The 26,449-nt window shown below is 37.4% G+C and overlaps 1 protein-coding gene across 2 annotated transcripts in view; it reads left to right on the plus strand.

Annotated features, from left to right (window-relative positions):
• LOC149532130 (phosphatidylinositol-glycan biosynthesis class X-like protein) overlaps positions 1–26,449 on the plus strand; it is a 136,955-nt gene that overhangs the window by 49,161 nt on the left and 61,345 nt on the right. For both annotated transcript variants that reach the window (XM_089810383.1, XM_089810384.1), the window contains exon 5: positions 17,490–17,662. In XM_089810383.1, coding sequence (XP_089666509.1) covers positions 17,490–17,662 — 173 coding nt within the window. The remainder of the gene's footprint in view (positions 1–17,489; positions 17,663–26,449) is intronic.

A 26,449-nucleotide genomic window follows, 5' to 3' on the forward strand; every position in this document is an offset into this window, starting at 1 on the left:
GTTAACATCATGGATATTAATGAGACTCGAAGCATGGAGCTTGTGAGATATTAAGATCTCCATTGTCTGCCATGGCCGAGAATTAATGTGAACTTGAAGTATGGAGCATGTGAGATATTAATATCTACATTGTTCGTTATGGCTGATAATTGATATCGAAGCATGGAGCATGGAGATATTAAGATATCCATTGTCCGTCATGGTCGATAATTGATGTACCAGAATATTTTGATGTTGTCAAACATATGCATATGTTGTTGGCCTTGGATAGAGGATGCCCGTCTAAGAAGAATCCTAAGGGGTGTGCTCCTGGGATGACGGCGAGGTAGCTATGAGCTAAGAAGCCGGATCTGGAGACATCCTTAAGATTGGGGTTAACTTTGAGGGTAGAATAATATAGTTAGTTTTATTATTATTGTGATTCTAACATTTATTTTGTAGGTATTACTTGTCCCTAACCCACCCTATTAGTGGGGATATTACATGAGTAGTCTTGTCTGATTGGAGTGGTTTGTCTTTTAATTGATTTTGCTGATATAATTACTGCAAGAATTTCTTATGATTGTTCTCCATATCATTTCTATTCTTTCTTACATTTGAAACCTTTCTCTATTACTGCGTTGAGTTTTATAGGATCATTTTCTGCAAATATAATAACACTGTTATTTATTTTTGTGTATTCCAAATGTAGATTTGAATGTCATATACATATGAGACAAGGAGACATGTCTTTATATGGTAAATAATAAATTAATCATCATTAGACAATATATTAGCAATGATATATATAAATATAATTATATGTAATACACACACAGCTATATATATATATAGCTGTGTGTGTATTACATATAATTATATTTATATATATCATTGCTAATATATTGTCTAATGATGATTAATTTATTATTTACCATATATAGGAGAGTTTGTCTAATTGATGATTAACCAATGACCATAGAAGGATTATCTCTAGGTCAATTCAATCTGACTGAAGCTACAACATTAACACTAGCATGGGTGCTACATAAGGAGATGTTGGCCTTGATAGAGCCTTAATTTTAGTCTCCATTTTTTTTGAAGAGTGAGCAAGGATGGAGAATTTGTACGAACATTCAGAAATTCCAAACAGCAATTACGTTCCTAAGTTCTATAATTGACCTTCTCCTTTGCTCCTTCTATCTCTGTGATCAAACAGATGAATTATAAAGCTACATTTAAGAGTCTGTTTTGCATTCATGGAGATATTCTCATGTTCATGACAGGTTAAGATAAGATTGAAGTTACTTGTTGTGAACTGGCAGAACGAATGGATCAGTTAGAGTCAACTAAAAAAATACAAAATAACCCAGCTATCAACACGTCCAATCTATTCTCAACTGCATTCAGATCTTCAAGCTAAATATTCCAAAGTGCTGAAAAAGGTGCTCACAAGTATATTGTTCCCACAAATATTACTGAAACATTACTCACTGTGGATGGCATCTTGTATGTCATTGATTCTGGGTATGGCATATGCAGCATATCAAGACCCTCTACGCTTTGTTTTCCACATGAAAAGAGTATCGGAGGAAGGAAATGTCTCTTATGTATATCGCATATATGAAACATAAGTATATATGATGGTGAAGAAGATGAAGCCAACACAAAAATGGAAGACATGACTGTGACAGTTCGCAATCTCAAAAGGAAATATGATAATTGCATTTTAATGGAAATCATGTGAGCAATAAGAAATATGGGATGCAGATACATCAAGCAATGAAAAGAATTAACCGATACAAATCGTACTGTTACAAGTAGAAGCAAGGAGGAGCCGACGGTAAAGACTCTTGTTCTTTTGCAAGAAGACAAAACAATCTGCCAGATAAGCTTATCATGTGACAACAAAGACACGATTGCGGTCACGTTGGTATACATCATCAAATACATATGCCTGGGTATTCGTTGGATAGAAGAGATGAAAGGATTTTATAAATGGAGGATAGATAACACTAGCAGTAGTCATATTGACTGTTGAAATTGATAAAGATATAATAAAAGAGAAAGAAACAAAATTCAATGGCATACACAAAGTGACAATTATCCAATATGGAAGGAATAAAGGAACCAGATCATAACCGAAAGTGGAATTAATTCATTGTTTAAGATGGTCCCTACATTATGTGACAGAGAGAGAACGGATAGGGAAGGAAATATGGAAAAGATTAAAAGATACAAGTGTAAAGATGGACAAATCAAATAGTCTAAAGGGTATAATTAAATTAATATTGATTATAGATGAAAGGGGTGCAATTTATTTCCAAAGAGAAATATCTTTTCAATTTGAGAAGTCACATTCTTTTAAAGTGTCAAGATATAAATAATGAAAGAAATATGAAATAAAAAACAAGAGACATAGCCGAAGAAGATATTAAAAGAGATATATTCAGATATTGCAAGGGGAATTGTAATATTAAAGCGTGCCTTTAATATAAATTTATAAATATTATATTTCAATAATAAATGGATGGCCTTGTTGTTCATGTTATTAATAGTAGAGAGATTTAAAGTTATATTAAGATTTGTCCTTTATAAATAGTAAGAAGATTATTGGATTATTCCAACATAACTTATGCGTTGGATTTTTCCCACATTCTTTGTTCGATTATTAGGGATAGATGTGAATATAGAAGTGTTTCCTCATCTCTGTGTAATTGGGCTTTCCGCCAGAGAAATTAAACTTCTTTTTAGACTTACGTTGAATTGCATACAAGAATTATCTTTTGCTTTTGGAGTATAGGGATAATTGATGATATTTTAAATAAATATTGTCTCATAAAGTTGTATCTAATAATTTTGTTGTAGTTTACTCTATTGCCTAGATAAGAAGAGACATTGGTCTTTTAAAATCATTGAAATATAGTTATTGAATTTATAGCTTGTTAGTAAACAGATTGTTCTTTTATTCTACTCTTTGAATGCCCGATATTCTTGAACAATATCTGGTTACAACAGTTTCGAAACCATAGCTAAGTGATTGACTTCCCTTTGAATTCTTAGGTACAGCTCCCTCGGGTTTGTAATTTGCAATCAGTCTTGTTATTCCTAAATCTAAATGGGGATATGTTCTTAACCCGAGAACAGAAGAGGTAAACCAAGTTAGGTCTAAATAGGAACTTCGGCAAAGATTTAGGTGTTGATGCTAATCAAATTTGTGAACTCATACATCTTATGAACCCACAGAACTTGACGATGCAGTAATGAATTCCATCTATGAATTACCTACTTAACAAAATGCTTTTGAATCTAACATGCAATGGACTAACTTAAAGAATTATGGAAAACAAAATTTCTTTTAAACTTCAATAACACTATTACTATCTTCAGCTTGTTGTGTTGAATAGGGGAACAACACTTTGTTTATTCCTTAACTCAATTCAACTAAAAGAGATATTTAAAACTATCAAAAAACAGTGGAATAGAAAATAAGTGACACAAAATACCCTCAACTTGTCTCTGCAATCTGAAGTATCTCACACCAAAAATTAGCCGACCTTCTATTAATCTTTCAATTAGGTACATATAAGATTCTGAGATGACTGTTACAAAATGAGACTCAAATTGGTTCATCTCCTCAAAATCGACAAATGGCAAGGAGCCAATTGTTAGTTACAATCAGTACATCAAAATATGAAAGGGCGGGATCAGATACCTTCTTTCCTTTCTCTGACTTCGCCTTATAGGCTTTGGTGAAAACAATGATTGGGATCAACTCCTCATGTCTATGAACATGAACGTTAGTGTATCTTAAGAGCCACTTGGAATGCTCTCTGCCTAGATCTTTGATGGCATTCAACCATTCCTACATTTCTTCCACAGCCACATGTACACACTCGTCAAGCCTCTAGAGGTTCGACACTCTGTTCTGACAATTAGAAGATTTCTTTGTTAAGCTATCTAGATAATTGGAGAAATTCTTTTGCATGACAAGAACTGCAACTATCCCTTTCCCTTGTCCATTAGCTTGGGAATTTGTATGTAGACCTCTTAGTAATTCATAGTCTTTGTCCTGATCCTTCTTGACTTTAGCCTCTGTTTCCTTTAATCCTTCTTCTGCCACTAGGATCATTTCAGATTTGAATTGCATACTTTGTAGCCATTCAAATAAGGGCTCATCTCCCTTAGGTAGAATCTTTGCCTCTACTGCTTCCTTAGCCTTCATATGGTTGATCATTTTCAATAAGGAAACACAATTCTCGCTCTTGGCCTTCTCTGCTGATAGGGTAGCTCAGTTAGCTGAGATATTATTTTTCTTTGTTTCAAGCCTCAGTACTGCATTACCGAGTTGGTCTATGATTGCAAGTCCCTCAGACTTGAGTTTTCCGCACTCCCTACCAATTTGTCCGAAGTGTTTGTCCTCTTGTAATTGGGAGATGATAGCTCAGTAGTTGTAGGGTCACTGGTGGTTGACACTCTCGAGATGCTTGCCAATGGGGTGACTAGTTGCCTGTAAAAACCCTCAACAGGCTATATTCTTAACAAACATCAATTTGCTTTTGCTAATCAATAGTTTGATATTTTGTCAAACATTTGGCAGGCAAATTATTATCACTCAATAAATAATGTTTTAAATTCACAACTAGCTGCTCACAATTTTAATTGGTTAAGTCTTTATCAATTTGGACAAATGAACACCACTAAACAATTCAAAAGTAATTCTATAATTGATGGCAATGCTACTAATATCCAATTTAAAAATTTGAATTCTGGAAATTTACAAGCATGCAATAATGAACCTAGAAGTTGACTTCTAACAGATGAAATATGGATTGCAGCTCTTGAGAAATAATCCAATTTACTCGCAAGTTTAAAAATACATGCTCATTGCTTATAATTGCAGGTGCTCTAAAACCTGATCGCTGCCCACCAATAATTAATTGCAGCCTTCCACAAAGTCTGAAATTGCTGCCAAATACAAGGACGATAGCCACAGTACATTCCTCTTATAACCACACCAAACAATAGACAATAATAGCGTTCCAAATCACAAATTCTCCAACCACAATGAAATTCCTAAGTACAGTACATAACAGTCGGGAGATATTATAATCTATTTAAGACAATTCTCAGAATTAATTCACAATACCTTAGCTGTGAATACCAGAGACTTCTTAATTCCAAACCCTTATACTTCAGCAAGGATAAAGAAATCAGCAAACTTAGAAACTCTTCGTAGGCAACAAAATAAAATAATCAATCAGATGCTTTATTCATCAAATGGGCTCATATTTATAATCTCCAAATGGCACAAAGTTTCTCAAATGAACTTCACTTAAGAAGCTTCCGACACAACATTAAAACATAATTAAGTGCCATTATAAACTAATTTATTAATTGCTTTTGGCTCTGAAAATGACCTTTTCCACCATAACTTCAAATTTTGACATGTAAGGCCACTATTTCTTGTTCTCATGATTTAAAACTTTTCGTCCTGGTTCCAACGAGCTATGATACTAAGGTGACCAACCAACAACAGTAACAAAAATAGCAACCTCAGCGTATTTAGATGAATAATAATAATAATTCACCCGTCTTGCGAAAACAACTGAAGAAGCATCAGAATCAAAATCTGACAACACTAGAGTGATCCTGATGATGAAAGACGATGAATGAACCTGACGGGGCGACTTACTATAAATCGATGCTCCCTCCAAAAGTTCTTGAAGCCCAAACTAGAAGCCCAAAATAAAAATTGAGAGCATCTTCCAACTCCTCTGACTCAACTGAGCTCTTTGGAACCAACAAATTGACTTAGTATAAATAGTAAGTCTCTCAAATGGAGCCAAAACACACCATAGGCTGTTGGAAAGCCTATAACCACACAACTAAGACCCTCAAATCCTGTTGCCAGCTCACGATGGTCGTGATGGTGAACTAACCTGGCCAACTGGTTGCAATGGTGAATTGACCTGGCCAACTGGTCGCGATGGTGAACTGACTTGCTAAAAATGGGGACATTACATTGTTTGATGAAGTAATTAAGCTCATAAATCTCCAGCTTCATCCTAACCTTAAGCCAGTTTAAGGCTTTTGAGTTGCCTTTTTATCACATCATATGTTGATTTCGACAGGCCCACTTTGGTGTCATGTCTACCTTCTCCGAGGTCTACAGAATGCAATGCGAAGTCCTCTGTAGACATGTCTTCAATTCTCCCTTCCTTAGTGGGCTTGGCAATCTCCATAGTCAAGTGCCTTGTATCAGGATCTTGTTCGAGGATTGACAAGGTCTTCTGCTTCTTGACTTTACTCAATGGTGATCCAGAACAGATAGCTAGAGATAAAGTTTCTTTGTTGGGGACACTGTCTTCTTTCCTCTTCCTCTTTCTGTCCAAGGTGTCTTCCAATCATGATTTTGTGCCAATCACCTTAGATGCAGTCCCGAGCGTGTCTATACTGAACATTTTCCTCTTGACTGGAGTTAATGTCTTCATAGTTGAAGAGAAAGGGTTCTTTGGAACTTGTGAAATATGTTTTGGAGCTTCGGGATCCTTCTCTGTTTCCATAGTCTTCTTTGTAGCTTTGTTAGACTCAGTAGATTTGCTCTCACTACTTTCACCATCTCCAAGGTCTACCACTTGTATTTGGGGGCTACTTGGTAAAAGCAATGCAACATTTATAGATGGAATCAAACTGCTGTCGGGAGAGAGAGCCAGCGTAACCGCATTTTCCTTCAACTCTTCCTTCTTCTCGGCCTCAGTTTCAATTTCGATGACCAGTACTGAACCATCCTAACAAGTTTTATCAAGAGGGATAGTCTTGTCAGGAGGTTGGTCACCTCCACCAGTTGGTTGTGCAGGTCCTTGAGTGATAGGAAAAATTGTGCTTGAGGCACCACTTTGAGAAGATGAGGCTGCCGCTACATTCAGGGATGCTTGGGTGGTCGTGCCTTTGCTCTTGCTTCGTCGCGTCGTGGTCCACTCGACCCATTTTCCAGTTCTCTTGTAGATTCTGGCCATCATCATAACTAGGTCTTCTACAACTTCTTTATAAGGTTTTGAACTTATGGGAGTACCTCTTAGCTTGGTCAAGTATGTATTGCTATACATGTTTTGACCGTCGTCTTCAACTCTTACATCAATGTTAACCTTATACATCTTCACTTGGTCGACAATCAATCTAGCAAAGGCTTGATTGTGGCTCTCGAACTCATCGTTGCAATCAGCCCAATAGTCCTCAATGGTAGTGATGTGCTTTATCACGCTCCCTATCTGCAAAACATCTTTGGCATACCCATTCAGGTCGAACATGGGCCTAAGGACTTCATACATGTCCAACTTATATTTCTTCTTGAACACCTTCATCACATTTTTGGCGTCCGACCGAGTGTCGCAGCTGAAGGCTCCAACTTTCATGGGGAATTCATATCCTTTCTTCTTTAGGCTCCCGCTCAGTACATTTACTTGTAGGGCTTGCCGTATGATCTCGATCAACACGATCATGTTGCTTGGATACCTTAGTAGCTTTAAGGGAAATCCGTCAAACGTTGCAAGACGCAAATAAGAAAATGATGAGAATTGAATGAAGTGACATCAAAATTGACTAATGGCGGCCATGGCTTCTGGGCTGAATCTCCTTTCCAGGCATCCCTGTAGCTCGCTGCAAATCCTCATAGTAAACGCATCATTCACCTTAACATAATCCACATAACTATTCTGTAATTGTAGACATGGATAAAACTCATAAGATTTAACATCATCAGGGAAATTCTCTAATCTTGGGAGGCCAGGCCATAATTGCAATGATGCCAACATGTAAATCAAGAAGGAAGACATGTAGAATGTTGTCGGTAAATATTGTGTAGCCGACGGCTTGATGTTGTCGGTAGAAATTGTGTAGCCGATGGGTTCATGTTGTCGGTAAAGATTTTGTAGCCGACGAGTAGATTAGGATTGTTATGTAGTCGACGGACCCCTTTAGGAAGGTTCGGTGGGAGGTATTTATACCCTGTCTGGGATCATTGTAAATCATCTTATCTTAGCAAGCATAATGTAATGTTTTGGCATATGCGAATAAAGGAAGAAGTTCTGCTGTTGCTGTTCGTGTTCGTTGTTTGTGTGCGATAATTTATTAATCAATGCGGTAAACATTTGGCGCCGTTGCTTTTTCCAGTAGATGATTTTATGGTTCCCGTGGAAGCTTTCCTCTCCTGTGGGCGTTGATGAGTTCTCAGCGGCCTAACTCTCTTCCCCGCAGGCGTTATGTTATCCCGTGGACTCCACTTCTCCCGCGGATGTCTTGGTTCCGCGTCTAAATTTGTTATCCCATGAGCGCTGTAACTCATATTCTCTGCGGGTTGTTAGTTGCGGTTGGTTGTTTGCAAGCACAGAGGTTTAAGGAAGAAATGAACATGAGGCGTTCAAGATGTGAAGAGAGGGAATGAGGACTCGTTGCAATTCTCGGACGACGCTGACTTGGGATTTGTGTGCTCAACAAACAAACTATGGCTTAACAGTTGGTGGATGCAAGAAATTGAGTGAAGGTAGAAGGAAGCAGTCACAAGTGAAGGAGCTAAAAAAAAAAAAAGCGACGACAGATTGAAGTAGTTTGGAATGAGTAACGCAGGTGCCAAAAGGAAGGGAAAACATCAGAGGTTGCTAGAAAGAGTGTGGGATCAGAAAAAAATCACATAAATAGTGTGTTCCATGCAATTTTGTGTGGGTTTTGGAGTGCTAATTTGGTCTTGGCGGCAAGGGGCGTTGCCCCCTAGACCCCCAATCGTTGCGGTTATCAGTCGTGGGAAGTGTGACCAGTTGATGAGACCTAGAGCTGCTGCAGGCATGGAGTGTCTGTGTACCAAAGGCACTTGGAGTAGGTGTTGGATGTGAGGCTGTTTTGGTGGATGCATAGAGAGCTCGGGAGGAGTTGATCATCCAGTTAAAGGCAGTACAACGACACTTGGCTTAGGGTACCCAAGAGTTGGAAGCAGAGAAAGCAGCATGGGTGGCTATCAAGGTCAGCTTGACTCAGGAGACAGTATTGTGTTAGCAGAGGCTACAGATGCAAGTGGGTTGAAGACCAGTTTGGTGCAGGCACGGGATGAATGTAAAAGTGGTGTAGCAGAAGCATATCTATCTTGTTGTAGTTAGTTAGTTAGTTAATGTATTTTGTTGTTAAATTGTCTCGGATATTTTGTAATTGTCGTCTGGAGACGACTTTTTCTTTTGGGGGGGATGATGTTGTCGGTAGAAATTGTGTAGCCGATGGGTTCATGTTGTCGGTAAAGATTTTGTAGCCGACGGGTAAATCAAGATTGTTATGTAGCCAATGGACCCCTTCGGGAAGGTTCAGCGGGAGGTATTTATACCCCTACTGGAATCATTGTAAATCATCTTATCTTAGCAAGCATAATGTAATGTTTTGGCATATGCGAATAAAGGAAGAAGTTATGCTATTCCTATCTATTGTCTGTGTGCATCAATCAATTAATCTATGCGGTAAACATAGAATGTATTATAGAACTTGGCTGCCTGAAGAACATTGGACAAAATTTTGCTTACCTCTTGTGCCCAATCAATGTATTGGGTATCTGAGCAAATTACTTCACCTTTCAACCTACACAGGAGGACCAAAATATCAATGATTTCTGGCTTAAGGTTGGTCCCAAACAAGGTATTGGGAAATTTACTTTTATCACTCTGTGGTTTCTGGAACCATGTCCTCATATTTTTTTCCTCCAAATCATCTTTTTAGTTGAGAATTCTGAGATGGCTCTATTGGTTCCCAAAATCGCAAATTGGAAATCCAAGAGCCTGCCACTTCTCCAATAGGATTCCGCAATCAGTTCTGGCCAATGAACGAGAATACTTCTTGATTTCCCTGCACTTCAAGCTCTGCTACACCCAGGTGGGTAAACCTTCACCTCAAACGCTAATTGTCTAGTTCAAGGCTTTTCTATAGCGAATTTAAACTTATGGAGTTCTCCTGCTGGGAAGGTCCTCAAACTTAATTAAAATGAAAATTGAATAATGGTTGGATGTTTTGTATAATATTTGTTAATAATGAATTTGATGCTTGTAGAAGGAATATAGAGATTTTTTGACTTCAATAATAAAAAGACCAGTGCCTCTACTCATCCGGGCAGTAGAGTCAACTTCAGTGAATTATCACGTATAACTTTATAATGCTTTACATACTTTAATTGCCAACAATTAAATAATCAAGATGTGACAGATCAAATATATATGCAATCTTAAATTAGTCTAGATTGAACTTTAACTCCTCTGGGAGACAAACTGGACACAGATAAGGAAACAATTATTTATTTCACAATATCTGTGATGATCCAAATTTAAAATGCTAAATGACCATGTCCACTTATCTGACATTTGAATTGTATATAAAATTCCAAAAATAATTACAAAGGACGATTCCCTTGTAGTTTAAATCTACACGCCTTTAATAATAAGCAAAAAAGCATTTTATTTTATTATAAAAATAAAATAATGGAATTTATATTACAAAATCGTAATAATCCCCTTATTCCTCCATACAAGTAAATTAAATTCTCCTGAATATGAATGTGAATGTCCGGATATTACAATGGTTACTGTCTTTCTACCCTCTCTTATTTATATCTTTTATTTTTATAGGTGTGATTTTTCAAATGAAAAGTCATATTCCCTTTTACTTCCTCAATTAATCGCACCACTTCAGATTTAACAAATGGCTACTTTAGATATATCCTTTCTTAATCTCATATAGCATTACTTCATAAACAAAATAAACTAATGTAGTAAAATCATCTTCTAATATTCTTTCATCTTATTTTATTGTTTTAATAAAATAACTTTAACTCCCGATGGCATGTAGACTTCAGAAACTAGGTCCTGTTAAATCAAATATTACTTAGTCCTCAGACATTCAAAAGTCATACTTCTTATATACTTATCGGGCTTCTTGGTAAATTGTTAATCGCCGACCAAGTATTTATGCGTTCAAAATGCTACGGTGGAATTTAGCTTTGCACTCTCTAGGTTCGTATATCCATAGGCTGAAAAATCCTGTATAGTTATTCCTTCTTTGTCCTGGCACCTGCTAATGGAAGGCTTAGATACTACTGCCAAAACATGGTCATCCTGTAACAATCCTCAATCTTGAGCCTGTCCACCATATTTTATGCATATAAACTCTTCAAAAATATCTTATCTGCCTACAGGTCTTCGATCATATCTCCATTCATATTTATTTGTGTTACTTCTTTAATATTCTCACCAATCGTTGACATCTCTTCCGTCTTCACTCGATTATGAGTTCCTTATATTGCAGTTTTTGGAGATGGTACATTGCAAAGGGAATGAAAAAGATTTCAAACTGAGTGTTATAGTCCTTGACTACTATATAATATTTAATTGCACCTATACAGGTTATAAACACTTTAGCATTATAATTCGCTGCCTCTTTGGTTTGATATAAACGCCTCTTAATTCAATCACTGACTTTCATTACACAAATCGAATGTATTGCTTTAAGGACGTTTCCTTATCATTTATGAGAGACATGTTGCTGGTTCATTTTGTATCTTCATAAGTCTTCCTCTCAAACTGGTGCTATATCTAGTTCACTGACGATTGAATTTATAGAAATGATTTTGGGCATTGGAAAAACTAGAGTGCAACTTTAGCATTGAAAAGGTTATTGCATTCTTCTGACTGTGAGTTGTATTTTTCATCAGTGATACTCAAGAGATGACTATACTACAACTATAATCATCGCATCTAAATATGATCATTGTACTTCTACTTCAGTAAAATTATATATCTGTTTAGATACTAGGCATTTAGATTATCTCTATCTTTTGTTTAGTATCTATGAGATATTTAGAGTCTTGATTGTATAGTATGAATTAAGCAGACTATGCTTGAACTCTCAAGGAGTTAGTAATATCTAAATTGTTTTGATAATCCACTCAAGCTTTAAGATCTTTGTACATAATCTTTGATTATTGAATAATAGGATCAATTTCTAGTGATTGTGTTTTTCCCTCAATTGCTTTTCTTTTGTATAAGGAGTCTTCTCATCTTTGCTCACTCTTCATAATAAAAATGGAGACTAAAATTAAGGCTCCATCAGGCTCCACCAATGTCTACATTGGAGAACTCTTCCCACTCTGGCACATGAAGGCAGTTCACCATTGTTTGCCTATCAATTGAGATTAGCACTGTGTCATCAGGTAGCATAGTTTACTTGGTTTCTGGGTTGTGTGATGAATGCATTCATAAATCAACTTAGGGGCATGGACCGCGATTGGGAAACCAATTGCCTCAACTAAACCACATCCTCAGAGCTTCTCGGTGATTGTTCGGATCTCAACCTTTTCTGGAAGTCTGACATGTCAAAGAAGTGAAGAGAAGTATCTGTGAAGTTCTGCAATGCGGATTTGATGCCAGTTAACCCATCAAAACTCGCGAACTTGGTTGCCATGAGTTCGTGAACAATCAAGAAAGTGAATGAGACAACGAATGCAACAGTGACAGGTTTTTCAAAAGCTAATTGTATTGTCAGAATGAAAAATCAAAGGAAAAAGAGGCAACTTATTCAACTGCTTGTGCATCTTTATATGAGAGCTTTAATTCATTTGTTGATCTTCAAAATTTGCGCCACATGAATGAATTTAAGGAAAAACCCATTGGATAGTAGATGCGAGAGTTCAACGGGCACATAGAGGTCTTTCCACTGTTCTGTTGAACTCAACGGTAACTTTCTATATTTCCACTAGTTACTTTTCCGTTTTCTATTAAGTTTCGGAAAGTTACCATTGGGGTACCCTATTGAGGAAAATCCGCTGAATGAGATTCTTGCCATATTTCTTCTTCCTTAATGATTCGATCTATTCCAATATCATTTTGACACACTCTGAATCCAATATGGGGGTCGAACTTAACCATTAACTTGATTTTCTTGAAAAATCGGAAAAACTATCTTCATTAGTTGGAAACCCGCCAAGGAGAAGACATTTTCCATTTTTCTGCCGCTGCTTCCTTCTAGACCGAATCTTCGACAACAACATTTCTGGAAGCTGAGAATGCTCAATAAAGGTGTGAGGACCTATTTGAGAGTGATTAAGCCTCTTGTTTTTCACCTCAACTCATTTTGCAGAAAACTGTCTTCATGGGTTGAAAACTCGCCGAGGAGAGGACAACTTAGGGTTTTCTGCCAAGGCTTAAATATTTGAGTAACAATGAATCTGAACAATGTTTGGATATCTTAACTTGAATTCAAATATTAATTTATCTTAGAAACCTTCATCCTTTGCACACTTTTACTCCACATGTGTCTTCAAATGGTTATTATGAGAAATCACCTTCATGAGTCCAAAATTCGCCGAGGAGAAGATAATTTTCAAATTTCTGCCAACGCTTGCTTATCAAGGAGTGGTACACCGAGAGTGAATATGGAACATGATTGATCATCAACTACGTGATTTCAATCTCTATCAGACAAGGTACTAACTTACCCGACCAATCACAAGGTAGAACAAACACACCCAGCATTAGGGAAAGAGAAGGTGAAATGGGAAAATCCGATAGAGATCACCTTGCCTCAGGAACTTAGACCTAGACTCCAACACAACCGAGGACTAGACTTACTTTGGTAACTACACAAAACTCTCTTTTGCCAATCAGTTAGAAAATGAAAAGTGGGGAAACATAGCTGAAGTTAGAGATCTATATCTTCTTTCTTGCAAGCATCTAATCTATTATTGATAAACATTACACAAACATTCAACCATTTCAAGCAATCATATAACAACATATTGATTAAGTTCAAGGACCTTGCTAGCCTAAGAATTCACAAAGATTTAAATTCGCTATAGAAAAGCTTTGAACTAGGTGATTAGGTTTGAAGTAGTTCACCTGCCTAGGTGTAGCGAAGCCTGAAGCATAGAGGAATTTGAATTATTTCCATTCATTGGCCAGAACTGATTTGGAATCCTATTGGAGAATTGGCGAGCTTTTGGATTTCCAATCTGTGGTTTTGGGAACTAATATGCCCAAACATAGGGCACGCTTCTTCAAGGGGCTGATCCTTTGCATAAATGATTTTATTTAATTTTAACTTAGATAACATGGATGCCAATATAGTATAGGTTGGCCATCATAAGTTTAATTTATTTTTATCACATTCACTTCTCCCTTTGATTTTCTGTCCTCTGATTTCTGCTTTCAGCCTGTAGTTTGTTGACATAAATGGAAAATTCCAAATATGTGTAAATTTCTTGGAGGAAGGGAAAGAAAATAGATTCGATCAATGGATCAAATGGTGACAAAGTTGAATCAAAATTTCTTCCTTCTGATCATCGTCTCAATTTGTTGAAGCTGTTATAGAATTCAAAGCTGAAGGAATTGATGTCCAAACTATATTGAAGAATTTTATCGATTCAACACTTGAGCCAGTCATTTTGAGGACAATGAGGAAAAAGTTGCAAGATATATGTTTCAGGTAAGATCGGTAGAAGAAGTCTACCAATGTGCCTTGAGGGCTAAAGAAATACTAGCTAGGAAGCAATAGAACAACTTTAGAGGAAGAATAAGATCTGTTAGAGGAAGAGGACACTTTGGTGAAGATAGAAGACAATGTAGTAATGAAGGGGATCTAAGATTCCTTGTGATGAAAATTATTGTTAGAACACTAGAGGAAGAGGGAACACCTTTAGAGGAAGAGGTAGAAGATGCAGTGAAGAAGGCCGCAAGGTTTATGATTGTTTCAAGGATAATGGATTATGGAAGGGATCATGTTGTTGAAGGCAATAAAGAATATGAAGAACCACTACACTGTGCAGATTAACTTGATAAAGGAGAGGCTCTTATAATGAAAAGGGTATAAAAGGAAGAACATGAACTGGCACATAGAAGGAACCTTTTCCATACTATCTGCAAGTCCAAAGTTAAGTGTTGCAAAGTGGTAATTGACAATGTGAGCACAGTAACTTGGTATTCGATGAAATGGTAGGAAAACTAAACCCAAAAAGAATCTAAAGCCAAAAAGAATCTTACATTCAAGAGTCTATAAGGTAGTGTGGTTATAAATGGAACAACAATTCTTGGTAAACTAGCAATGTTCAGTAGAATTCCATAGGAATCACATAAAATTAAAATATTTTGTAACATCATGCCTACGGATGTTTGTCATGTTTTGCTTCGAAGGCCTTGACAATATGAGGGAAGTGCTATTTTTTCCCCTTTTGTGGTCTTTCGGTTTCCAATATATTTGGGAACTCCAACTTTCGTGGGGAGTGCTAGACTTTTTGGGCCATAATTTCAGCAGTGACAGTTAGTTTGAAATTTCAAGTCGAGTTCCATGGTTCTTTTTGGGTGCAGTTGTGACTCTCTATAGGTTATCCACACTTCTTGTAGATGCTTTCTATTTATGGAAACAACACTTTTTAATAAGGTTTGATTTCTTGACTGTTTAAGTATATTTTGTCATGGCTGGAAATCATTTTTGTTCCATTCTAATATTTTTTGTAACTTTAGTTGGAAGTGCAGAAAATAATTTAATTATTAAATGTAAGCCGTTGAAAAAGAGAAAATCAAAAGGCAACTTATGTGAGTTATTTAATTGGGCTACATAGTAACTTTACAGAGCAAAAAAGATTATTGTTTAAAAAGTGGCTTTTAAATATAATTCCTAGAAAGTTCCATAGAGGGTTATGAAAGGAAGTTGATGAGATACATTTGATTTATCCTTTGGTTATTCATTTTGGTGAAACCTTCTTTCAGAGTTTGGGCTATTGTTTAGCTATTGAGTCTAAAACAAAAACCCTAAGGCATATTGGTTTCATGGACAAAATTCCACTTAGTTAATCCTTGATGGATTCATCCACAGTTCATAGGTGTGCAGATTGATGCAGATTTGAAAGATATTGTGCAAGAAAGATATCCTATTTTCTTCCAATTGGAGTTTGCTTCTCAATTCGTTGATTGAAAATTTGAAAATTTATTTGGAGATTTGTAAGCAAATTATAAATTTATAAGGAAAATATTTGCAATTTATGCTGGTCATTCTGTTTTCTCCTGGATGCCCTTGTTGTGGAATTTGAGTATTAAAATTGCTGATGGCCATTATTTGGAGATTATGTGAAGTAAAATACTGTCTGCTCAATAAAACAAAAAATTAAATAATCATCAAGAAAACACACCTAATAAACAGAATGAAGCATCCCAGAAGAATTATCAAGGTGGAAGGGCAGGAAAGACCTATTAGGCTATTAGTGGCAAAACCTATTGCTCCTTTTAAGTGAAATGCTGACTACTATAAAATAACTAGTAAGAATTAAATTGATTGTTGGAAAATTAGGATAAATTGGGAGGATTTATATGGCAAATCCATCAAGTGAGAATTCCACAAACCTAAAATGTGCCATGTAATCCTATCCATCAAATATTGAAACATGCAGGTAATGAATCAAGAACCACCAACCAGGAAGTGCAATACAAATAACATCAATCTGTTTTTTGTAGACATCTAACCAGTTGTTATTTTTCTTGCTGATTTGCAAATGCAAAAACGTTTAGAAGTCAACGAGCTCACAGCTCTGTTAGACACAAACAATATCCTTGCTTTTGCAGCTTGTGAAATACTGATCAACGTTTTTATTTACTTAGACTGCAAAAGTAGTTGCGAATGCTGTTCAAGAGGACATATCAAGAGGAATATTTATGTCTAGACAACTTAAAGAAAATCTGCTCTATGCTTTGATAAGCAATCAATATCACCAAAGAAAAGTGAGAAATATCAGATTTTGAAGTGGCAGAGATCATTTGTTTATGTTTATAGTACTTCAACAGAGAAGGGAATGCCCCTTGGCTGACCTCAAGAAGAACAAAAGAAGGAAGCATCTTCAAAACTGTCATGAAAGGGTTGCTAGAAGGGGAAGGAAGTTTGAGAAGTTCTCATACTTGTCTTCTGATATTTGAAACGTCTTGGATGTTTGGGATGCGGTCTTGGCTCAGGGGATGTGTCCTTGGGGATTCACTCCTTCCAGAGACTCTTTTCTATTATGTCATCAATGACGCTTCCCTTTCATTCCAAATTTTTATATTTTATACCTATGCCAGTTGTTTGAGTCTTCAGGTCATTATTGATGCTCTCATTTTGTTCCAAAGTGAAAGTGATACATAGCATTTCATGTGAAAGTGAAGTCAATATTCACCTTTTTTATTCTAATTTTTCTCTCTTGTTGAGAATCCATTGTAGATGTGGTCTTTTTGAGTCAGAATCAATTAGGTTGCTGAGTTCACTCATGAATCAGAAATCTCACATTTGTTCGAAGACAAATTCCAAGACAATTCGGTTTAGAATTGATATGTTGGTGGTCTAATTGCTTTCGTATATATATTTTGAATATTTAAAAGTATAGTCTAATAATAAATAAGAGGATATTGTTTATGCATATGGAAAGCACTCTTTGAAAATGCTAGCTTAATTAACTTGTATTCATGTGGCAGCACTTAACGCAGCTTTTGTATATGGAGATGCAAACCTGGAATTACCAGCACGGCATTCCCATCAGTCAATAGTGGAAGTTCGTGTAGTCATAAATGTTGACTCTGCTACTTCGTTTGGAAATGATTTTGAATTTGAACTGAAAGTTGACCTGCCTTTACATGCACGTTATCCGGTACGTTGTCTCTAAGAAATTTCTTGTGTTACTATTATTCTCCTATACTTGGTTTGGCTCAAACATGTGGTGTGTACTGCATTCAGTTTCTTTTTTCCTTCTGACACTAATGAATAAAATGATGTGGAGTGTACTCAAGGACACTAAATTTTTGCCTTATAGTTTTATGTGATCATCTAGATATGTTCTTTAACTTTCTAGAATACCATTTTACTAAAATCAACTTTACTGTTGATCAAGATGTGGATAACTTCAAATATTAAGTTGAAACCTTTTATGCAAAGTTTTGTGATAATGTGGTATTTTGGGTTATCATGCAAGTGTTTGAATCTTATTAGTTTCACTTTATAGGGACTAATAAGATGGAGAATTGAATCTTGCACATGTTAGGAAAACTATTGTCTAGTTGTCCCAAAAGAAGTTAAAAACTGATGCATAAAAAGATATACAATAGAAGGCTTCCCTTTTCCCATAATAATGAAGACAACTTTATATATTTAAAAGTAAAAGTGAAAAGCCAAGTCGACAGCCTACATATGCAAGCCAAAGCACAGTGGGAAGGTAAATGGCTATATGTTATTATATATTGATGCAAATAAGCAACATATGAAATATAGAATAAAATTTACTACTGCCAATGTTGTGGTATTGTTATCAGGATTTAACTCTGTAGTTTTTGAGTCAAACACATTGACCCGCCTCTATGAGCATCACCTAGATCCAATGAGTGCTAAGTGTTTCATTCATTCTCATGAGAGATGGGTTCGTGTGAACCACTACTCATGAAAACATGGGTCAATGTGTTTGACTCAAAAACTACACAGTTAAATCCTGATAGCAATACCATAATTTGACTTGCTGTGGAAGTATCTCCTAATTGCCAATTTTCCTAAATAGACCAATATCTGGGATTGAAATTGTGATAACCCTAGTTGCAATGAAATATTTAATAATTTAATTGATATATATATATATATAAAATTGAATATTAATTTATAATTGTCAATATATATAATTAATCGATTCATAATCAAAGAAAATCTATATTGCATTATTGGGATACAATAGAATCTATTACCAAACCAATATAAGATAACATCCTGACCACTAATAGCAAATCTATATATATATATATATATATATATCATCTAAAAGAACAATTATAAATTGAATAATAAGTTTAAATTAAATATAAACAATGAATGTAATTGATCAAAATTATTAATCAATAGAAGCCAATCCATGAATTGTTAATAAATTATTATTAGCAACACTACTAATGTAATCAATACTAATATGAGTATCAATATATATATTTATGTATGTATGTGTAATATATTCAATTAATTAATCATAACCCATAAATTGAAGTAGGGAATCGATTATTAATCATAAACCAATGTTTGTGTAGTTTGGATGCAACCCATACCTCCCTCCCTTGATGTGATTAATAGGGAGATGGGTAATGGGTGAAGAGATCAGAAAATGGCGGAAAAGATAAAGAAAGCTGATTACTAGGGTGACACCTTATTGGCTTGACCCATTATTGTATGGAATAAAGACAGTTTGAACATATATCTAACTTGCAAAAAATACCCCCATGTGGTTACCACCGAAGTGGGAGGTAGGAACAACCATATACAGATTGGTGAAAAACCAGCAACCCACCTCAAATGATACACATTTTATACATACTTTCTATAGTGATGTCAGCCAGCAAAGGTGGTAAGGGATCTCATAAACACACATTTATAATTGAGGTAATATTGAAAATATAATTAATTCCTTATAGAATCAATACTCAATATTGATAAGATTAATTATTAAGGAATATCTTTTCTAATATCATTACATTTAAATGTAAAAATAGAATTAACTTTTTAAATTCTTATAATTGAATTAATATTAGGAGTTGAGTTATTTTCCATATTATCATAGACTTGATCTTTTGATATTATTTTTTTTTGAAAAAGGGGGTAAAAACTTTATTGAAGATCAGAGAGCAACATTACAAAGGAAGCAAAGGACTGAGGTCCCAAGGAAAAACAAGAGCACTGAACCAAACAAAGATAAAACAGCCAACATCATCATTTGTTGCCGTTCCCAACCCTATCCTCATCAAGAATATTCGTTAAATCAAGACGAAGCTCCTAAGGAACCAACTTCCACTCCTCAATTCTCCATCCCTCAACATACTCAGAAGCCCATTTCGCCAAACAATCAGCTGCCCTATTCCACTCCCTTGGAATATGGACAAAAGTCACCATTTCTATCAAAGAACTAACCTGCAAAATTTGTTGCACAACCCTAGCCAACTGCCGGTTGACATCAGCCACTTTCTGCTCAATAAGCAAATTGATCAAAATCTGGGAATCAAATTCACAAACAATCCTTCTCCACCCCAAAGCATGAGCTCTTTCAAGAGCGTCAAGAATAGCCAGCCCTTCCACCAGGTTGATGGTCTGTATCCCTTTATAGATCGAAAAGAGAAAGATTACTGAGCCCAGAGAATCTCTACCAATCTCGCCAATATTAGTCAGTTCCGGATTGCCCCTTGAAGATCCATTGGTATTGATCTTCAAAACGCTATAAGGGGGAAGTTGCCATTTGCCATCCCTATCTACTTTTTGCTTCTCATGACACCCTCTCTTAGCCCTAGACAAAGCCAAAGAAGACCCTTGAATCCTCAATCTCTCCACCAACTCTATATCCCTTTTCCCTAAAGGGAATTCCACTTCACACCTAGCTCCCACAGTTTCTTGAACCATGCCCAATAATCTCTGCCAAATTTGTTGCACCAGTCTCTGTTCTCCACGAAATATCCTTCGATTGCATTCCAACCAAATTTGCCGCAATAAGAAGATAGGCCCCACAAAGCACACCTCTTGCAAAAAGGCCGCCACAGAAGTGGGCCGACCCATCCCCTACCAAAACTCAATCAAGGAGGAAGCATAAACACAAGGAGTTGCCCAAACACCCCACCAAAAATGCCAAAGTTGGAGGGCAAAAGAGCAACGGAAAAACAAGTGGGTAGAGTCCTCCTCATTAGCCCCACACATAACACAAACAAAAGGACCAAGGAAACCTCTCTTTCGAATGTTATGCCAAGTCAAACACTTATTCCAGGCCAACATCCAAACATAACAATTACATTTTGGCCAAGAAAGCTTGTTCCAGACCTTCTTCCACCATTGAATTTTAGGCCCAACCAACCTATGAGACAATAACCTACTATAATCGAAGGCTATAGTATAGGTCTCCATAGGATTGGGGGACCAGGCAAGCATGTCATCTTCCAGGAGAGAGCTACATCTTCGACTGGAGAGGATACTTTGCAACACAACACATTCCTCCTGCAAACCAACAACTAGTCACTCATCTGGGGACTTCCATTTGGCCATCTCCATCTGACCACAGGGGAAAAGGACTTAAAATCACTCACCCGTGACCAACCAACCTCCAGAAATCTCTGACAAAGATTCAACAAGTTGGGAAACTGAGAAGTGATGGGAGGAAAACCATCCCAAGAATTAGACCAGAATTGGACCTCTGTCCTCTCTTGCAGAGCCAAAATAATCCATCCTTAATAAGCATAGCTCCTTTCTTAAGGGTGCCCCGTATCATAGAGCCCTTTCCCACAAGGGGGTACCTAGAAATATCGAGCTGAGGGATCCCCGGGAGATATTTCTGAGAAAGAACCTTGGCCTAGCTCTTATCCTGCTCATTACACTACTGCCAATACAATTTAGCAGCCAAAGCCTCCCTAGTCAAAGCCGACTACCTCAAGCCTAGTCCACCATATTGTTTCGGACTACAAACAACCTCCCATCTAACCAAACTCCATTTGGAGGACTCCAAGCAACCAGCCCATAAAAATTGTCGCACCATAGAATCAAGGTCCTTTAGAAAGCCCATAGGGGCAACCTGGAGCATGCATCTATAAATGGGCAGAGTCTGCACCATCGACTTAATCAATTGGACACGACCCGCAAAGGATAACCATCGATGAGTCCAGTGATTAACTTTCACCCGAAATTTATCCAAAATAATCTGCCAAGATTCCCTAGGCAATCTATTCACCGAGATGGGAATGCCAAGGTAAGTCAATGGGAGAGTCCCGATCTGAACTCTCAAAGTGTGAGCAATCCTTTGCTGAATGGGGCCTAGAGTATTAAAGAAGAAAATGGAAGATTTTTCCTCATTAATCTACTGACTGGAGGCAACCAAGTAAGCATCCAAGACCCTTCGTAAATTAGAGGCCTCCCTCATTGTAGCCATCCCCATCAAAGCAATATCATCCACAAATTGCAAGTGAGTTTGCGGAGGTAAGGTGCCACCCTACCTCCAACCTTTAATGAGACCAGACTCCACATTCCATTTAATCCATCTCCCTAAGCCTTCAGCCAAAAGAATAAACAAGGGGAAAGGGGAGTGCCTTGATGAAGCCCCCTAGAAACCCCAAATAGCTCAGAATGACTCCCATTGATAAGCGTAGAGAAAGAGATTGAAGTAACACAACTCAAAACCCATTGAATCCATTCTTTAGCAAAGCCAGGAGCACTAAGAACCCGTTGAAGGAAGGACCACCTAACTCTGTCATACGCCTTAGCCATGTCCAGTTTGATAAACATCGCATTTTCTTTCGAGCTGGCCATAGAATGGATGACCTCAATTGCAATAACAATCCCATCCAGAATTTGCCTACTAGCTACAAAACCACTTTGTTCTTCGGAGATCTATTCGTCAAGCCCCTTCTTCAACTTGTCAGCAATAAGTTTAGAAATAATTTTATAGATTACATTGCATAAAGGGATTGGCCGAAATTGGCTTAACTTATCAGCCCCCTCACTCTTGGGAATAAGAGCAAGAAAAGTAGCATTTAGAGCCCTTAACATTTGCTTATTGTGTTGAGACTCATGAACCACAGCTAGGAGGTCAAGTTTGATGATATCCCAAAATTCTTGAGAAAACTCAATTGGGAAGCCATCAGGACCAGGCGCCTTCCCTTTCTTCATATTAAAAAAAATCCCTTCAAACTCTTCAAGCGAGATATCTCTCATGAGTTGTTGATTCATATCTCTAGACACAAGAGAGGGGATACAAGAAATAATTTGCGCTTCCTCAAAAAACCCCCCTACGAGTCCTCTCGAAAGAGAGATTCAAAGTACTGCATTGCCTCCCTAGAAATTTTTGGGAAGGAGGAAAGATGGTCTCCCCTGTCATTCACCAGACCAGAGATAGAATTGTCATGGTGCCTGGCTTTCACTGAATTGAAGAAGAAAGCTGTATTTTTATCCCCTTCCTGAAGCCACTCAATTCGAGCCTTTTGTTTCCAATACATTTCCTCTCATAGTTCCCATTCTTCCAGCGTTTTCACAGCCTGAGCCTCGTCTTGAAGCAACTCAATTGTGACCCCATCCTCCCTTAACCTCCTTTGATGCCATCCAGATTTGCCTGAGCCAATGCCTTTGCATGGAAGACATTCCCAAAGTACAGACGATTCCACCGTTTGAGCTCAAATTTAACATATTGAAGTAGCTTAGCAAAGACATACATTGATGTACCATAGGCTGGTCTACCTTTCTTCCACCAGTCAGAAACCAAATCATTCAAAGAGGGGTCCTACAACCACATGAGTTGGAACCTAAAAGAGGGCTTATTAGGCACCCGAGTTGACTCAGTAGCAAGTTTAATAGGCCAATGGTCCGATCCTCTCCAATCCAAGATCTTAGAGCAAGATGACCACATCCGTCCAACCCAATAACAAGAAACTAGAAACTAATCTAACCTTTTTGCAATGCAAAACTCACCAACCCAACGATTGTTCCGGGTGAACTGACCATTGTTGGGTTTGATATTGACAAGATTCAAGGTATTGCTATCGTCCTGAAGCAGCAGTGCAGAGGGCTCCAACCTTCCAGTACCACCACGCTTCTCAGCCAACTCACAAATAGCATTGAAATCTCCAGCCAAAATCCATTGATGGAAAGGCATCATGCGACGGATCAGCTTGATATGGGACCACAAACCTTGTTTACCTTAAAAATCAATAGGAGCATAAATATTAGAAAATAAAATGACTTCCCCTGTCTCAAGGCTAGTAGCAATCATAGACAAAGGATCTAGAAGATATTCGCCAAAGAGGCTGGATTCTTCGAGGATTCCATAAACATGCCAGACCCCCAAAATCTCCATGAGCTCCAATGCACGGGCACTCCCCATTTATCCACAACTTACGTGCCAAACCTTGCATATTCTCAACAGATAACTTAGTTTCCTGCAAAAAGACGACATTAGGACCTTGCCTTCTGACTAGCTCATGAACCGCTTTTTGTCTCGGGCCGTTGTTCAAGCCCTGTACATTCCATGATAGAACAATTATTTCAAGGGGCATGAAAAAATAGAATCCAGAGTCTTTACTACCCCTGACTCCACCAAATTCTCACCAGCTAGTTTAATCTTTTCCACATCCTTTTTTCTGCCAGGTTTAACAAATTTCTCTGCCCCGCCATTCTTAATATCTTTCTGCAAAATGCCCAATTTGGGAGGAGGCTTGATCTTCGTAGCCGAGTCTGAACCAATCTTCCGCCGAAGAGACGAAGAATCCACTCTTGTTGTTGTAACAATTGTAATATCCTCCCTTGATTTGAACTTTGACTTGTAGAAATTTAACTTAAGGAATATTGTCAAACACTTTGTATGCAAACTCATAAAGCTGATTTCCTCAATAAATTGCTTTCCAATGAGTAGATTTACGAACAGCTATGAAGTGACATTAAAATGCATAATACACATCATAACATTTTCACAAACACTTGGCACACATTCAACAATATATGAAAAACCTGGAAACTCTTTCAATCTGCTGATAAAGGGTGATTTTTAAATGTAGATGTGCACTTACAGCTGCCTTAAAGGCTGCAACAACTATTCAGACTTGTATTCAACAATTATTATGCAAAGTATCAAAATTTGACAGAAGAAACCTGGAATTAGTTGCCGTAGTATTTTGTAGATGTAGTCGGTAGCCTTCCAAACTTCTAATCAGCCGGAAAAACAATAAACTTGATACCAACACTGTTCATGCCGTACTGTAGCAAAATACTGTTCATGCCGACTGTAGCAAAATACTGTTCATGCGGCACTATAGCAATAACTAACTTCAGATCTACACCTCAAACCCTTGTAAATTTCTTTATGCAAACGCCCCAAATGAAACCCAGTGTGTTTCCTAAAGTGAAAAAACCATTGATCCTCCTGACTGTGTCTTCCAACAGCGAAGAGAATGCTAGCAAAGAGGGATTCCGTCCTCCAAGCCTGATAATCAAATATCCAGCAACATAACATTAATCTTCATCCAAGCATACAAAAAAAAAAAAAAAAAAAAACTCTTCCATTTCTTTTATAGTGTTCTCACAAGCGCTCAATCCTTCGTTTTCTCAATGTGGGATAAGACATAACTCCCTTTATGTACCTTATGTCTCCAATGTGTTATAAAAATAAAGGGAACTCTTTTAATTTAAATATTTCCCACAAACTATAGTCTATGCATTAATAAAGTGAAATATTTAAATTTAACTTTATAAAATGGCTTTATCAATGCATAACAAATCTTATCAATGATAAATAAGTCTTCCTGTCGATTTTAAACAATTACCATCGACATACCACTGTGACTGAATGTCTGGCCATGTCCAAGATGACTTACTATAAATAGTAAGTATGCCCAAAGTTGCCTCAGAACCCCTCAGAAAGACCTGCAACTGAAACTGTCTAGGAAAAATGGCCTTTAAGCCTCTTTAATGTCCTAGTTAGCCTACGGGACTGTGGGAAATAGGCTAACGACAACATCATGCTATGAATGCTAGAAAGGGGACATTACAGTCCGCCCTTCCCAAAATTGCATGTCCTTAAGCAATTTCAGCTCTGGATGCTGCAATATCTGCTCATTTTCCCAAGTAGCATCCTCGGCAGGTAGGTTCCTCCACTTCACTAGATACTCCCTGATAATCCTCCTGCGAAGCACCCTCTCCCTGGAGTCAAGTATGGCCTCGGGAACCAAGATAAGCTTTCTCTCATCATCAAGAGGTGGCAATACTACTGAAGGCACCACATTGTGACCCAATGCCTTCTTAAGGCGTGACACATGGAACACATTATGCACTTTACTGTCTGCAGGCAACTCCAACTCATAAGCTACTTCGCCCACTCTCCTGATTACTTTGAACGGTCCATAGTAGCGTGGTTTCAATTTCTCTGCTCCACTCTTCTTGAGAGAGGACTGTCTATACGGCTGTAACATGAGGTACACCATATCTCCCACTTCAAAAGACCTCTCAACCCTGTGCTGATCAGCATATTGCTTCTGCTGATTTTGTGCCTTTTGCAAATTTTCCTTCAAGGATCGCATAATGTCCTGACACTCCTGCAAAGTATCCTTGGCCTTAGGCACCCTGCTGCCCCCAAATAACAAATCCAAAAAATTAGGAGCATCATACCCGTACAGTGCCATAAAAGGGGACATTTGAATAGACATATGGAAAGAGGTATTATAGCAGTACTCCCCTAGTTGTAGCCACTTCACCCAAGCCTTCTGCTCTCCTGCAATGTAGTTTCGAAGGTACCCCTCAACCCATTTGTTCACTATCTCTGTCTGCCCATCAGTTTGGGGGTGGTAGCTGGTACTCGGAGTGAGCTCTGTTCCACATAACTTGAACAACTCCTACCAAAAGTGGCTCATAAATTTGCTGTCTCTGTCACTGACTATGCTCCGTGGTATCCCATGTA

This window comes from Cupressus sempervirens, chromosome 11 (assembly GCF_028749045.1).
Source record: "Cupressus sempervirens isolate cs-2001-9-10 chromosome 11, ASM2874904v1, whole genome shotgun sequence".
Lineage (NCBI taxonomy): Eukaryota > Viridiplantae > Streptophyta > Pinopsida > Cupressales > Cupressaceae > Cupressus > Cupressus sempervirens.